The sequence below is a fragment of the Leuciscus leuciscus genome (assembly GCF_965113295.1).
Source record: "Leuciscus leuciscus genome assembly, chromosome: 5".
Classification (NCBI taxonomy): domain Eukaryota; kingdom Metazoa; phylum Chordata; class Actinopteri; order Cypriniformes; family Leuciscidae; genus Leuciscus; species Leuciscus leuciscus.
The window spans coordinates 24,436,756-24,452,150 of record NC_138729.1 but is presented as its reverse complement, the minus strand read 5'-3'; the positions used below and the strand labels follow the sequence as shown (position 1 = coordinate 24,452,150).

Sequence of the window (15,395 nt, the reverse complement as noted above, 5' to 3'; positions counted from 1 at the left end):
CATCAGCCACATCAGTGACATTCAGCAAAAAAATGTTAAAGGGATGGTTCACTTTAACAGCACTGCAAAATGAAAATATCTTCTTTTGTGCATCAACAGAAGAAAACAAAAATCATACAGGTTTGGAAAAACATGAAAGTGAGTAAATTACCGAATTTTCATTTTTGGGTGACCTATTCCTTTAATGAAATCTGAATTAAATATAATTTTACCAAACACACTTTGGAAAAGAACACAATTACTTTTAATTCATTTATTTATTTATTTACAAAGAATACAAAAAATGAAAAGCGAATCAAATCTGCTGCAGCATCAGGTTCATATGTCGCTCTATATGATGAAAAAAGTAATAATTCAGTAAAATTCATAAAATACAGAAACACTTAAATGTTAACATATTGGGTTTATTATGTATACACCGTAGTATATTTACCCAACCCAATTCCACCATAAGTCTAAAATTAAAGTAATTTGTGAAAGGTAAAATTTTAGCAGCAATCTATGAAAATATAGGGCTGAAAAACTAACCGCTGTATCTTCATTTCCGATGTGACTTCTTAGACGTTGCTGTCTCTCGACCTTGTTTTAAACCCTGTGTAAGAGATAAAAACGTTTGAGTGAGATTTTTCTGATAATAAAAAACAACCAGGTGCACAAAAATATGTTTGTGAACAGCAAGAAGAATAACTGTACCAAATAGTATCCAGTGTGATAGCCACTCATGTACCAGGAAATAAGCATACTGCCCAAAGCCTCGTCATCCTCTAGAGAGTCTGGACTCATTGGTGGAGGCGGTGGGATCATCTGGACCAACAATAAAAAAAGATTTGAAATAAAAAGTTAATTTGCCCCATCAAAAGCTGTCATTTTTTTACTAGATCACTTTTCATGAAAGAAAAAGTTAATAGATCTGAAAGGTCTCCAGCTGCTTCTTACCGGGGGACCGGGTGGAATCATGGGAGGCCATCCAGGGAAGAAATGTCCAGGACCTTCTGATCGTCTGCCATCCGTCTACAGAGAGAACTGAGTCTTAAGGCCCATTCAAACCAAGGACGATAATTGTGATGATAACTAGAACTATAAAGTTTTAATAATCATTCTAATTCTATATGAGCATAGGGAAGTCCACACTGGAACGATAACATGATATCGTTGGGATCACTTTAGTTTCAGAACAATTTTTTTTCCAGCTGATCAATGACAAAAACATTGACAGCCAATCAGAATCAACCTGACTTTAAAGAGCTTGAGTACTTAAAGTGGCAGACGACAACTGCAGTGCATACTTCTATTAAACAGAACATCACTGTGCGTTGGTGTGGATGCTAATACAGTTATTTTTTAGTTATTGTTCTTGGTGTGAATGGATCTTTAATTTTTTTGTGTGAAAAAGCTACTTATCTGGCAAGCTGAGAATCCCTTTGCAATGCTGAATATAACAAGGTATTATAACAAGGAAAGATGGCAGTCACAGATGTTTAATTAGGCCTGTCACAATAATGAATTTTGCACAGATGATTAACTGCCATACAAATAATTGAGAATAATTCAATTTAAGCCTAATACATTACATCTTTTTTCATTTGGAATTGTATAAAATATGATAATAAAATGTATAATAAAATAGGCCCATATGATTTACTTTATTCTGTGAAAATAAATAATATTTATACAATAATTATTTATATGATAATACAATATAATGCAATCTGATTAAACACACAAGCCTTCATTTTGCATGAAGGAAGATCTTTAACCATCGTTTTAAGTGTTGTTTTATTTTAATATGATTTATTTTTTACTCTGCCAGATTATGATTGGCTGCTTCTTACCAAACCAGAAATAGACACAATATATCACACATTGGCATTTCTTTAAGTTCTTAAATTGAACTTATTTGGTTGGCAAAATGTGATTGAAATTTAACAGCACAATTATTGCAGCTATCTCAAATAATTGCAATTAGATCAAATGATTAGATGATTGATTCATCCACAGCATGACTTGTAATTCCAGGCTGCATCACAATGTTCTTCTGTCCAGAGGAGAACTAAGTGAGCCTGGTTTATTCCAAAGTTTTATTCCCAAAGACATCACTTTTTACCCAGAGCTGCTTTATAGAATAATTGAACCCCTTCCATAATTGATTAACTTTCCACAGTTACTGAACCAAACTGAATCAACACTGATCTGATTTCAACTGAATAATAACTTTTTACTATTGTCTTCTTAGAATCTAGAATGTCTTCTTTCACTATAAAGCTGCAATGAAACAATCTGTATTGTACAAAGCGCTATATAAATAAATGTGACTTGACTAATCAATCATGACAGACCTATTTTTAACATTCACCTTTTTGAAGTGAGGTCCAGGCGGGGGTCCAGGTGGGAAACCAGGGATCCACGATGGAGGTCCCATGGGAGATCTGCCTTTAGATTTGTGCTTCCCATGACCGGACTGCTGTGGGGTAAAAGATCGATCACTCTCCTCTGTCGATGACTCAGCCTCCTTGACCTGCATTTAGGCAAGTGAATAGAAGATCAAACACCTGCATCATTAATCTCTTAAACGACTACAGTGTCTAACTGATAGCAATGTCCACATACATCTGCAGTTTTCTGAGTGTCTTCATCCAAATCTGATGCCTCTGTCAGAAGGTCACTGAGGTTCTGCTCCTCCTCATTACCATAATCAGTATAGAAGACCACACAGGTGCCCTTCTCCTGATCGATTGAGGAAATAGTAGCAGTGTACAAGTTCCCATCTTCAGACCAGAAAGAATAACAGGAGTCCCCAACCTGCCACTGTGTAACACATTTCAGTTCACCTGTATTATTTGGAACTCCAAATCAACTCAAGTATCAATCTCGCTGTCCGACATTACCTCTTTATCAGGTGCTGCGTTACATCTTTTTCTGCTTTTGCTCTTTTTGTTGTTTTTCCGCTTCTTTCCAGGGTTGTCTTTTTTGTGAGGTGTCACACTGTCCTCTCCTTTCAATGCATTCTGGTGAGTTGAGGAGGAACGGGAGCAAAACAACAGCAGGGTTACTGAAGAAGCAAAGTAAACGGCATTGTATCAGCTGCAAAGTCGCACCTTTTTGAAGCGTCATTACCTTGAACGACGCAACCGCTTTATCATATGCTTTAATCAAAGCTGTATCATCCCAGATGTCAGAATCATCACTCTGGGAAAAAAGAGATCATGAACCACTGAACTCCTCTGCATGCTTTATGCTAACGTTAACGTTACATCTTTGTTGGACGTTGTTATTCCAACTGATTGTAAGACCAAAACCAAAGTCAAAGAACGCAAAACCCCGCAAACTAGAACTATTGGACTAAATGTGCAGCCAACAAAATGCTAACTAACGAGCAAAAGAATCGGGTATTTTGATACGAATCTAAAATACATGCGAGTCTAGCTAAATCTCACATCGTAAATTCTCTTTTAAAAGGGTTCAATACTCACATTGCCCGTCCCACGACAAAATATGACATCTTCTGCACCATTTGCCATGAGTATTTTAAATATAAAACCGTATAGCAAAATATTTCCCAAGAGCAACGTGCGCCACTGATGTATGCCAGCAGCTGATGACGCTCAAATCACGCGACACTAGCGATGTCCAATTCGCGAACGACGTTCGATAATGAACCGAGCAGCATCTGGAGTGAACCGCGGATTTGGCTGGTGGGTTCTGTGCAAAAAAAAAAAAACTGTTTACAGTATAAATACGTTTCTACATTACTTCGTTTATGATCCGAATCACGGCTAAAACGAATTGGGATACATGATGCATATTGCTACTGTAACAGACAATGCGTTGAACACTAAGTAAAATACGTCATGAAAAAATATAACAGCTGAATTTGCTTTTGAACCGATTCTTTAAAACAAACTGTTCGCATGAACCGATTCGCGGAAATGAGTCAGAGACACATCGGGCTTTAACGTTACATGTTGCTTGGCAACTCGGATTGCCTCAACGTGAAAATCCTGCCTCTGACATATATCTACCTGTAAATAATATCTAAAGTTCATAATGCTGGATGCTGCTTTAAGTTCATACGGAGCCCAGGTTGTGCTGGCTATATCAAGCGATGAGAATCATCCACCGGAGAACATTATCGACGGGTCTGTAGATTGCTGGAAGTAAAAACAGCTAACTTAGCTAATGTTACCACAACACTTAAAAAAATAACTTTTGATGTAACCGATGCATTTGATTTATTTCTATAGAAAAACAGAGACGTTCTGGATTTCAACTGGCATGTTTCCGCAAGAGTTTATCATCCGCTTTCCAGATAACATGAACATTTTCACTGTTTCCATTCACAGCTACAACAGTAAATACACCTTATAAACGCACGCATCCTTATGCAACGCTATCTGTCTATAATAATATGGTAATAATAACACATTGTAATGTCTTCACATTTATATTTCATTTCAGTTAAAAGGCTGAGAATAGAAAAGGGCACATCAGAGGATGCTGATAAATTTGAAGCGGTTGCAGACACAGGTAAGTTAGGTCTGAAAACATGTTATTTATTTTCCTTCCTCGAATCTTTTGAGTTTCGTTCACGCGAATATTGTTTGTTTCAGAGTTTGAGCAAACAGAGGGCAGCCTACAGGCTAATGACATTTCTGTGAGTTACATCTCAAAGATTTGAATCTCCAGATACAGTAAGAAACTCAAAACCAAGATCTCAGATTTTTTTTCTTTCTTTTCTCTCCAGGTTAATGTATCAAACACAACACATTTGCGGTTCCTCATATTGTCTGGATATGACCATTTTGTCTCTGTACACAAAGTTAGTGTACAATCATGAGATGATCTCCATCTGTTATGTCCTTTTGTAAACTCACATGAAGTAACTTAAATGCTTGTTTTAAAATTAAGTAAACTGTATCACTATATTTTTTTCAACAAATAAACCTTTTCATAATTTCTGTTGTTTAATGTCTCCTACAGTGTTGTTAAACTATTAAAACTCGTTTTTGTTCATTGAAATAAAATATATTGCATAAAAAAATAGAAATGTTGCTATAGCAACTAACTGAAATAATTTTGAAGTACTAAAATTACTAAAACAAAAAATGTAATAAATATAAAGCTATGTATGTAGAAATATTTTAACAAAATGAGAAAAGCACACAAGATTTACTAAAACCTAAACTAAAAATGTAATCAAAATATGAATAAAAACTTTATTAGTATATAAATAATACTAAAATTACACTGAAAGTGATGTTCACACAGTGCTGTATGGTGATTTCTAGAGAGAACACTAAATTTAAGTAAACTGAATAAAAAATAAAAAAAAGATATATATATATATATATATATATATATCACTAGCCAATATTATGTGATGTACTGTCCTACATATCAAGAGTATAAAACAACAAGAAAATCTTTGAGAATACGAGACAACACTCAATGATTGGCTTTACAGATTTTAATGTTGTCAAACATACAAAGACAAAACAAGTTTATAAAGTTAGTGTGTACTGCCCAGAAGACAGAGGAAACTGATTTAAATCTAAATGTCTAATCTTTACAAAACCAGATTTACATTCTGAAGACTCCAAAGCGAGTTTTCTGTGTGGGGGCGTTGAGAGCAGCACTCAGACTCAAGCCCAGGACAAGGCGAGTGTCGGCGGGGTCAATGATTCCATCATCCCACAATCTGGATAGTTAGAGGAAGTGCAACAAAAGTAAAAAATAGACATGGCACAGGGAGTAGTAGTAAAAAAAAAAAAGATTATGCCCTTGTTGTCTGGCACACTCTACCATTACAATTTTGGGACCAGTTAAGATTTTTTTTGTTTTAGTAAAAAAAAGAAAAGAAATATATACTTTTATCCAACAATGATGCATTAAACTGCTTAAAGGTGACTGCTAAAAAAACTGCTAAACTGCAAAAAAAAAACAAAAAAAACATTTGTGTCCTTTATGTATGAAATATAAAATATTGGTGACCAAAAGAGACTTCTTTCAAAAACATCAACTTTTTAACGGTAGTGCATCACACAGTTAAAGGACAACTCCAGTGAAAAATGAACCTTGGGGTAATTAACACATGGTTACCGAGTCGATCGTTCCCTGGGGTGCGTTTTCATGATAATCGAATGTAAAGAGTTTTATTTATAAAAACAGATTAGCTCATAACACTAGTATATGGGGCAGAGAGTAAGTAAAAACAAATCGCTAGTTAATACCACTAACAAGGCTCAAAATAGCCTCACACTAACACGGTAGCATAATGAGGGTCCCTACATGCAAACCGAAGCATTGAGAGCGTTGTAAGTGTACAGACAGTTTAATAAGAAGATACTTTATAAAGACAGTACATTACGCGTTTACAGGCAGCGGGCATCTTGGAAAACAGACTCGATTAATCGAGCCACGAACGCCCTGCTACGTGAGCTGGTCGATAGGAATTACGTTTGTGAAATCTAATGTAGCAGGGCGTTCGTGGCTCGACTAGTCGATACTGTTTTCCAAGATGGATCCTTGCTTTGCTTTTGTATTTATCAAATAATGAATAGTGAGTAGGAAAAGTCATAAAGTCTCATGCAATTTAGATGAAGGGAACTTTCTTTTTCCCTTCATTTCGAGCAGCATTTACTACTGATCAGCCGTTCTGCACTGACAAGCTGCACATAAAATAATCACAGCCTTTGCCAAATCTCATGTGGTTTCATTGTGATTAATTGTGCAGCCCTACTACATACTGCACAATGAATCTCTTATTTACATTGTGACTACATCGGATCCATACGAATCACACAAATGACCTATTTTGGATTAAAAACGCAAAATTTCGCTGAAAGATGACAAGTTTGCATCCCTGGCAATTCAAACATACATATCAACATGTCTATCTAGTTACCTGGCACTGGAATAATATGGGTTTCCCTCCTCCTCAAAGCGTTTGATAATTGGCTCTTTCATTGCAGCTTCCTGCTCTGGGGTAAACTGAAAAATAAACAGATTATTTACTTGAGATACATAATCTATGTGCTTTTCTCAGAAACAAACTTTTTTTTTTAATTCTCAGAAAAAATAAGCTGTAAGAGAAAGAAAACAAGCCCTAGATGTATTAAGATTGATAAAAGATGAAATTAAGTCAATTTCCTCTGTTTGATTCTGACCTCTTTTCCTTCCCTGGCTTTTTGATCCTTAGTTATGGTTGCCAGCACAGTGGCAGCCTGCTCTCCTCCCATCACAGAGATGCGTGAATTAGGCCACAAGTACAGGAACCTGGGGCTGCAAGGTGCACATATGGTCAACTAGGGTTGTGCGATATAGCTAAAAAAATGATCACAATATTATGTTTCATATTGTTCGGTATCGATAATTATTGACATTTTTTATAACTTTTTTTTTTTTAAAGACAAGTAGAAAAGTTTTTTTTTAATCCACATTATTAAGGCAAACAACAAATTATATTAGTTTAGCAGTCAAAAACAAAATATGTAAACAAAAATATCTTCTTTATGTCTTATATTAAGATACAAAAGTAAGTGTTAAAGAAACTTTTGAACTTAAAATGTTACAAAATGTGAGCAATGTAAATGTGTAAACGCAGAACAATCGAGGCAAACTTTGAGGTAGATCAACATCTGTAATAAGTAGGGGTGTAACGGTTCACAAAATTCATGGTTCGGTTCGATACAACAGTGGTGTCACGGTTCGGTATGTTTTCAATACAGCAAAAGAGAAAGAAATGGCAGAGAAATTTCCTTGATTTTTTATTATTTTTTAAAAGAGAAATACATTTTTTCTACATCTGAAACTTAGTTTTATTAATGGGGTAATCTTTGAAGGATGAACAAATAATGTTTTGGTCATCACATTAAAAAATAAATAACATATGATTTAATAATATCGGAGTTTTGAGGTGCTGGAAAAAGATGTGTGACGTACTTGAAAGCATTTTACTATTCCTGCCAAACTTCCATGGTTACTGTTAATGTTACGACATTAAATCCATGGTGAATGTTGCTGATCTGTGGACTTTAAGCCTATAACTAGTTCATTCATGGCACAATGTTTCTCCTGGTTTCCACGTCAGCGCTGTTTGATCCGTTAATAACAGAGAAATTTGAATGCTTCTCACTAGATCTCGCAGCGATGTTATTACTTCAGTGGAGAATTCAAATGATTTCTTTACTGGATCTCTTAACGCTGTGTAGTAACATGTCACTTGAATAAGATCGGCTTGCGCTGCACTGACATTGGTCCAAACTGATAAACGGTCTGTGAAGCACAACATAATGATTAGCGCAGTTTCGTTCCGCTTTCATTACGTTTGACATTTGATGTTGGGCAACATTGTGGTGGTCGCGCCATTTTTAACTTCGCAGTCCACTTACGGTCGAATGGAACGCACCTTCAGTCAACATGATGTGGAGAGCGCAGTTCATGGTTGCATCGAAACGACAGACGCCACGGGAGCGCAAGCGCTTAGAAAAGAAGGAGACAGCGGCACAGCCGTGCTTTCCACGCGTTTTTAGACACGATATGTGCAGCGCAAAGATATTCAGGCGATGTGCTCATTTGAATGAAAATAGAGCGCTATATCGGATTTTTTATTTTTTATTGTTACCGACAATGGAGTACCGTCGATAAATACCGATACCGTTTTATTGCCCAGCCCTACGTTCTGACGTCAACTGGATGCCTTGAGCATGTTTTTAGTGCTGTACCTTTGAGCAGGTGCAAGTCTAGGAAATAATGTTCATTATTAATAACGCTTACCTATAGGCTCTGCCACACATGCCATAGTTTCCCGCACCATACGATCCTCCGATGATGACGGTAATCTTAGGCACATTGGCACAGGCTACAGCGGTCACCATTTTAGCTCCATCTTTAGCAATACCTCCAGCTTCATACTCTCTGCCAACCATGAAGCCTGATAAAAAGAGTAACAGAGAACATCATGAGTGTATGGCAGTAGCAATTTCACTAGGCATACATTTATGTTTTAGGGATGCACCAAATGTTCGGCAAACCAAAATTATTCAGCCCGAAAATAGCCAAAAAAATAAATAAAAATAAATTTTAATGAAAAAAATGCCATTTTTGATGACGTGATAAAATGGCAACCAGCATAGAGTGAGAGCCTGAGGCGCGCATGCTTTATGAATGCTGCAAACATGTCATCAGTGTGGAAGCATTAAAGTGTCCGAGAAAGACGCAAATATTGCCGTTTGCAGACACTGTTCTGCTGAATTGTCTAGAGGGGTGCATCTGCAAAACGTTTAATTCAGGTCAGCAGTGAGATCAAGTCAGACGCGAAGATGTCAAAGAAACGTGTACATTTAACGAGGATCTTCAAAAAGAGTTTATCAAGTTATTATTATGCACAGTAAGTTTTCGCGCACCAAAAGCATTCTCTCAGACAGCGCGCGATCCCAAATAAACTTCTCTTTGCGCCTGAATGGTCAAATACAGACACAGTTGTCAAAATGCCTATCATGTGTAGTATCTTACGTAAATACAGTCGGTTATGACTTAACCGCTCGGGTGAAAAACGGATATGTGTCAGTATACTGTATTACTAGATCCAAGCATTCGGTCTTAAAGTGCAGCAGCCTTAAATACCTGTCTGTGTCATTAATGTTAATCAAGCAACAAAAAATGTTAAATAAATGTTTACATGTTAAAATTCTAAATTTTCAATGTTAAATATTTTTAAATAGTAGTTTTGTACTTATTTTTTTCTTTGAAAAGCAAGACTATTTAATTTATGCAATGGTGAAAATTCGGTTTATATATTCATTATATTAATAAAATGTTCATTTAGTTGCATCCCTAATAATGTTTCTATGCTGACTCGTTCAGAATCAGAGCACTGTTTTGTAACATTAAATGTATACATTCAGATAAAGTATGCATAATACTGACCTGTAATATTTTGAAGAAAGAGGAGTGGAATGTTTCTCTGACAGCAAAGCTCAATGAAATGAGTTGCCTATTAAACAACAACAACAAAAAAGATTCTGAAAACATGTTTCCAGAAATTTCTAGTAATAATTTCAAAATATATAGTCTATCCACTTTCATTGTATGGAAAATAGAGCAACCTGGAAGATGCTGTTACTTGGGCTTCCACAAAAAAAAAAAACATGCATGATTCAAGATTCAAGAGTGAATTATGAATTTTCAATTTTATGTGAAGTATTTAACTATAGATTTTTTGTCTCAGTTTCCATACACAGTGCGCTGCACCAGAAGTTGCATTGGCCACTGAGGTTAAATGCGGAAGTGATCGCGCACAGAGTCTATAGTGCAAAAGACATTATTCTCATGAACTTTATGCATGAAAAATCAGAACAATGATCAGGAGATGCACACCTTCTTTGCAGATTCTGAGAACAGCACACCGTTATTGCCAATAATTCCCACAGGGTAGCCAAATATCCGTGCGAAACCTAAAAAGCAAATGAAGAAATCCAGTACAAAGGAAGTAAGAAATCAATGCCGAAATTCAAAAACAAAGATGATTAATGAAAAAAACATCCACCTGTGATGAGTGTGTCTCCGTAGAATGCCTTGAATTCATCAAATTTACTGCCATCAACAATACGAGCGATAACCTAAAATTCATAATTGCCTTTAAGTTCTATCTATTGAGGCAACATTTGAATAGGCTTGAATTCCAGTGATAAAGTGACCAATACCTCTCGAATATCAAAGTTGCGTTTGAGGTTGTCCCCCACAATACCATATAGCTCATCGGCAGGAAACAGAGGAGCCTCAGGAGGTTCCACAGTAACCTTATGAACAGTGGGGCAAGTTCAAGACGATCAGCATCAAGTCATAAAAAAATCAGACAGATTGAACATCTATCAGGAGTGCAGCTGTGTCCTCACATCAAGATTCTTCTTATAGTTCAAGCTCCGTATGGCTTTTCGAGCAAGATGAAGGGCATGATTATCATCCAGGGCATAATGATCAGTTACACCTGACTTTCTGAAGAGACACAAATGTTGAAAAACCCATAAGGCCAATCAAGCTCAAAACAAGTGTTTATGTGAAAATACAAGTGTTTCTCTAACCTGCAGTGAAGGTCTGCACCTCCCAGGTCTTCAGCAGACACCTCTTCACCAGTAGCAGCTTTTACCTGTTAAATACACAGATGGACTTTTACCATTGCTAAACATGAGCAGCCAGTCATATTGCACTCCTGGGGACATTAACACATACCAGTGGTGGTCCACCCAGAAAAATGGTCCCTTGTTTGCGCACTATGATGCTCTCATCTGCCATCGCAGGCACATAGGCTCCGCCTGCAGTACAGGAGCCCATCACAACAGCAATCTGAAAGATAACAGGTAAAACTGATGTATCACGATGCATCAGCTCCCATTGAGATGCTGCCATATGACATGTCAATTATAAAACAACATTTTATAATCGCTTATGGTTTTATATACACAAATGGCTTATAAGGATCAATGGTTCTCAGCCTTTTTGTTTTAAAAGCGTCACATTTTGTTATATATACAATTAAGCAAGAGGAGACTTTTTTTCTGCAATTATGACAACGTTGTTTTTTAAAAACTTCTTTATTAAAGGGTCATGAAACACTAAACCAAATTTTTAACAGTTATGCGTGTTGAACATCATAGAAGTCAATTCTACCATCCGTTAGTTTTGATTATAGGAGAAAACTAGTTATTTTTTAACTAGCTATTTTCAGCTTCCGGGTTTAATTTAGTTTTCAAACAGTGAGATGATCGCATAGAGTAAGTGAGAGATGCATTAATGGATCAAAAACAAGTGTTTGTTTTCGCTTTGCAAGAGTTTCTGAGTAAGTTCTCTTAGATCCTGAATCTTTGAAAAAACGCGACAAGTAACCCGACTTTACGGCCCTTTAACCGATCAGACGGCTTATAAAAATGCTGTAAATAATTGATATATATATATATATATATATATATAGATAGATAGATAGATATTTTCAATGCAGATAACAAATGCGAATGGCTGTGCATTCAATTTTAGCTGTCACAGAATATGTATATATTGGTGTCATTTACTGTGGGCTTACAAAACCATGTGTATATTTTGTTGCATGTAATGGTACTTTGCAGCGTGCATTTGTGGGAAGCTGTGATGCTTTTAACGAGAGCGAAATAAAACTGTCTGAATCAGAAGCCGCTGCTGTGTTGGAAGTCTCCCCTCTTTCCCTTCCACTCCACAGCATAACCACACTCACTTTTGTAGAATTTTTTTAAAACAGTGGTGAGAACCGACTGCTGCTGAAACAGGGGGTTTCAAAACTGATAGTGTTGATATATTAAATTAAACTACTGATTCCAGAAGATCCAAGATTCTGATCCTGTATGTTCTTTAATAAAAACAACAGTTACTGAGGGTTGACTACCACAGGCTAATATGTAAATAGAAATTTCACATAAAAAAAGACCTGTGCAGTTCCCTCCGAGGAAAGGCGGGCCTGGTTGAAGAAGATGCGTCCAAAGTGATCTCTGTCTGGGAACACATCGGCCTGTCTGGGTAAATTGGCTCCTCCAGAATCCACTATAGAAAAACAGATCAGAGTACATCTCAACACTTAACATAACAAATGAAAGCATAGAAAAATGTTGTTCTGTACTGAATTTGAAACCTCTGAAAGAACTCACCCAGGTATATGCATGGTAGATGGTTTTGCTGTGCAATCTCTTGGGCACGCAGGTGCTTCTTCACAGTAACCGGATAATAGGTTCCACCTTTGACAGTAGCATCATTCGCAACTATAATACACTCCACCCTGTGAGGTACACAGGCAGGATGTATAAACCATTAACTCTTGCACAGCATTATCAATGCATGCATACTAGCCCCTTTCCCACATGCAGTCTTTACTGGTAAATTACCATTTAGAGATCATGTGTGTGAACAGGACTTTTTCAAAAATAAATAACAAATAAATCTGTTCTAGCAATTTTCTGCTATAAGAAGCTGTAACATTACCAGTAAATTCCCAGTATGAGTATGATGGTGTGTTTGAATAATATATGCAGCGCAGCCGTCAGACGTCCGTCTAGCGCATGTTTACATAGATGTGCTCATACTGGTAAGTATGAGCACATCTATGTAAACATGCGCTAGACGAACGTCTGACCACTGCGCTGCATATACTATAGTGCACTATAGCCTAGTAACTGTTAGTAACTACAGTATTATACATCATGTGTTTTTAAGAGCAAAAACCCATTCTGTCACTCAGAAGTAGAAAGTGAAACTAAAGCACTTCTCATCCAGGTGGATGAAGAGAACATTGCATTTTTTAAAGGTAAATTCCGATGATTGACATCACAGAGTTTACCGGTACTTTGGTACTGATGTGTAAATGGTATCTATTGGTAAAAAGACGGAATAAAGTCGTTTGTGTGAACAGCACATTTGTGCATTTCGCCAGAAAAGTAAATCTGATAATTTAATGTTAACTGACTGACTGGCTTTAATGTGTGAAAGGGGCTGTTGATTTAATTGTATGTTCCTCACCCTGAGACTCGACCGATACCAGTGATTATGCCTCCTGCAGGAACTTCCTCCTTACCATATAACTGATAACCAGCAAACTGGGAAAACTCAAGAAAGGGAGATCTGCATTCAGACAAACAAAAAAAACAAGTTCAGCATGAAAACAGTCTGAATGGACAACATTGTAATGATGACATTTTAGTTTTAGTTTTTTATGACAGTGAGTTTGTTTTTACCCAGGATCCAACAGTCTGTCGATGCGTTCCCGGGGCAGGAGCTTTCCTCTGGATGTGTGTAGGTTTCTCGCTTTTTCTCCTCCACCTTTGAAAATGGCAATGTTTTGTAAACATTGGTGGAAGGAAATGTGCTAAAGCTGCCATAAACTACCCCTATGTAATGGCTTCATAGGCTGTGTTTAGTGGTATCACAGTAAATACTTTCAACTTGCTCACCAAGTTTGATCCTCTCTGCTCTGTCCTTCAACTCCTTCACCAGTGCTTGCATTCGCTCATAATTTTCCTACAATGTGAAAGATTTCTAGTTAGTAAATTACCATATTCAAAGTTTATAATATAAATAATCAGAACGTGACTGAAAAGTACGGTTTAATATAGTATGGTTTAATGTCACCAGACTCATCATCATCAGACTATTCACAGTCAGTGGTGACAAAATAACAATTATTTTAGCATACTGTAAGTTATATCATATATGTATCAAAAGCAGAAACATATAGTTACATTAAGTATAGTATATAGTAACAAATCTGACCGGTTAGTGCAAGGTGCAAATAAAAGTTTACTCGTCTATTGTATGTGTGTATTATACGAACTATGTCATTGTCTCTTTAAATAAGTGCACAAGGACATGCACAACTGCCGCAGCAGATGAATCCCCACTGCCGGCTGGCTGCAGTAACTTGAGTCCAAGGCTTCATACGTGGCCTACCTGAAAAACCGTAGACTGAGAGTCGGGCTGCGAGCCCACTGTTGCAACTTTATCCGCATGATATAGCCTGGAAATGGCAACATTTACACTCCTGCTCCGAATGAGTGAAACCACCGGTCTAGCATAGTGCAGAATCATGATTCATCCTCTAACTGACAGGTCTAAGGACGAACTCAGCAGGCAATGTCCTCTGACAGCAAACGGTTAACGCTGAAAGCGTTGCTCCCCTCCCCTTTGAACAGCCAATGAAAACTGGTGGAATAGGGATAGGATAGGAACATAGGAACACAGTTGTGACAAGCATAATATTCTCCTTTTTTTCTTTTTTCCCTTTCTTTTTTATTTCTTTTCAAACTTTGTGTTAGTCTCAATGGTAGAGTCTTTGTTGATTGTTTCCTGTCGTATGTACATTCTGCAAAAAAAAACAAAAAAAAAACGCATATATATATATATATATATATAACGTTATTTATAATTATTATTATTTTTCTTTTTTTAATAAACAAAAAGAATAGTATATGTGCTATTCCGAACGATTTCCGTTCGCTGTGCAGATTTTTGCTGGCAAACATTCGGTCACGATATAATATTTACGATCTGCATTTTCATTTTTGACATTCATTTTTATATTAAGAATTTATTCGAACATATGTGCTTACATATAAAGTTAGTGATCTCGATAATTGAGTTAGCCTACGTTACGTACTTGGTATTTAACTACCATGATTTAAACTAAATATATAATTTTTTACAAAACTCATATTCATCATGTGCTAAAAAAAAAAATTGCACACTCCTTTCTTTCAGCAACTTCTTAGCGTGTATGTACATTTTTTGAAAAAAAGTAAACTTGAAATTTTAAATCTGTTCTATTTAAATCTCTTCCCCAGCCCCTCGTTTTTCCTATTCAAGTGCACTGTAATTCCCGAGAAAGA

At 36.6% G+C, this 15,395-nt stretch overlaps 3 protein-coding genes across 4 annotated transcripts; 1 reads left to right on the top strand and 2 right to left on the bottom strand.

Annotated features, from left to right (window-relative positions):
• Window positions 1–238: 238 nt before the first annotated feature.
• On the bottom strand, window positions 239–3,628 carry smn1 (survival of motor neuron 1, telomeric). The gene is made up of 9 exons (XM_082169352.1): window positions 3,471–3,628; window positions 3,115–3,186; window positions 2,886–3,005; window positions 2,608–2,805; window positions 2,354–2,515; window positions 937–1,011; window positions 694–804; window positions 529–592; window positions 239–330 (listed from the first exon to the last, which is right to left on the bottom strand). The coding sequence occupies exons 1-8, from the start codon at window positions 3,516–3,518 to the stop codon at window positions 539–541; spliced, it is 840 nt and encodes a 279-aa protein (XP_082025478.1). The 5' UTR covers window positions 3,519–3,628; the 3' UTR covers window positions 239–330; window positions 529–538.
• A 47-nt stretch (window positions 3,629–3,675) lies between these two features.
• On the top strand, window positions 3,676–4,955 carry hspb11 (heat shock protein, alpha-crystallin-related, b11). 2 transcript variants are annotated; one of them, XM_082169354.1, is made up of 5 exons: window positions 3,676–4,154; window positions 4,242–4,348; window positions 4,456–4,524; window positions 4,608–4,651; window positions 4,742–4,955. In XM_082169354.1, the coding sequence occupies exons 1-5, from the start codon at window positions 4,045–4,047 to the stop codon at window positions 4,832–4,834; spliced, it is 423 nt and encodes a 140-aa protein (XP_082025480.1). In that variant the 5' UTR covers window positions 3,676–4,044; the 3' UTR covers window positions 4,835–4,955. The 2 variants fall into 2 exon arrangements, with proteins under 2 accessions (XP_082025480.1, XP_082025481.1); XM_082169355.1 differs by having other exon boundaries at window positions 3,688–4,136.
• Window positions 4,956–5,449: 494 nt separating this feature from the next.
• mccc2 (methylcrotonyl-CoA carboxylase subunit 2) lies at window positions 5,450–14,684 on the bottom strand. Its single transcript, XM_082169348.1, has 17 exons — window positions 14,461–14,684; window positions 13,965–14,031; window positions 13,749–13,833; window positions 13,534–13,635; window positions 12,669–12,796; window positions 12,452–12,564; window positions 11,227–11,340; window positions 11,079–11,143; window positions 10,893–10,992; window positions 10,701–10,796; window positions 10,544–10,616; window positions 10,375–10,451; window positions 9,925–9,991; window positions 8,773–8,929; window positions 7,164–7,278; window positions 6,902–6,987; window positions 5,450–5,695 (listed from the first exon to the last, which is right to left on the bottom strand). Exons 1-17 carry the CDS (start codon window positions 14,596–14,598, stop codon window positions 5,578–5,580), a joined length of 1,701 nt encoding a protein of 566 aa, XP_082025474.1. The 5' UTR covers window positions 14,599–14,684; the 3' UTR covers window positions 5,450–5,577.
• Between the last annotated feature and the right edge of the window lie 711 nt (window positions 14,685–15,395).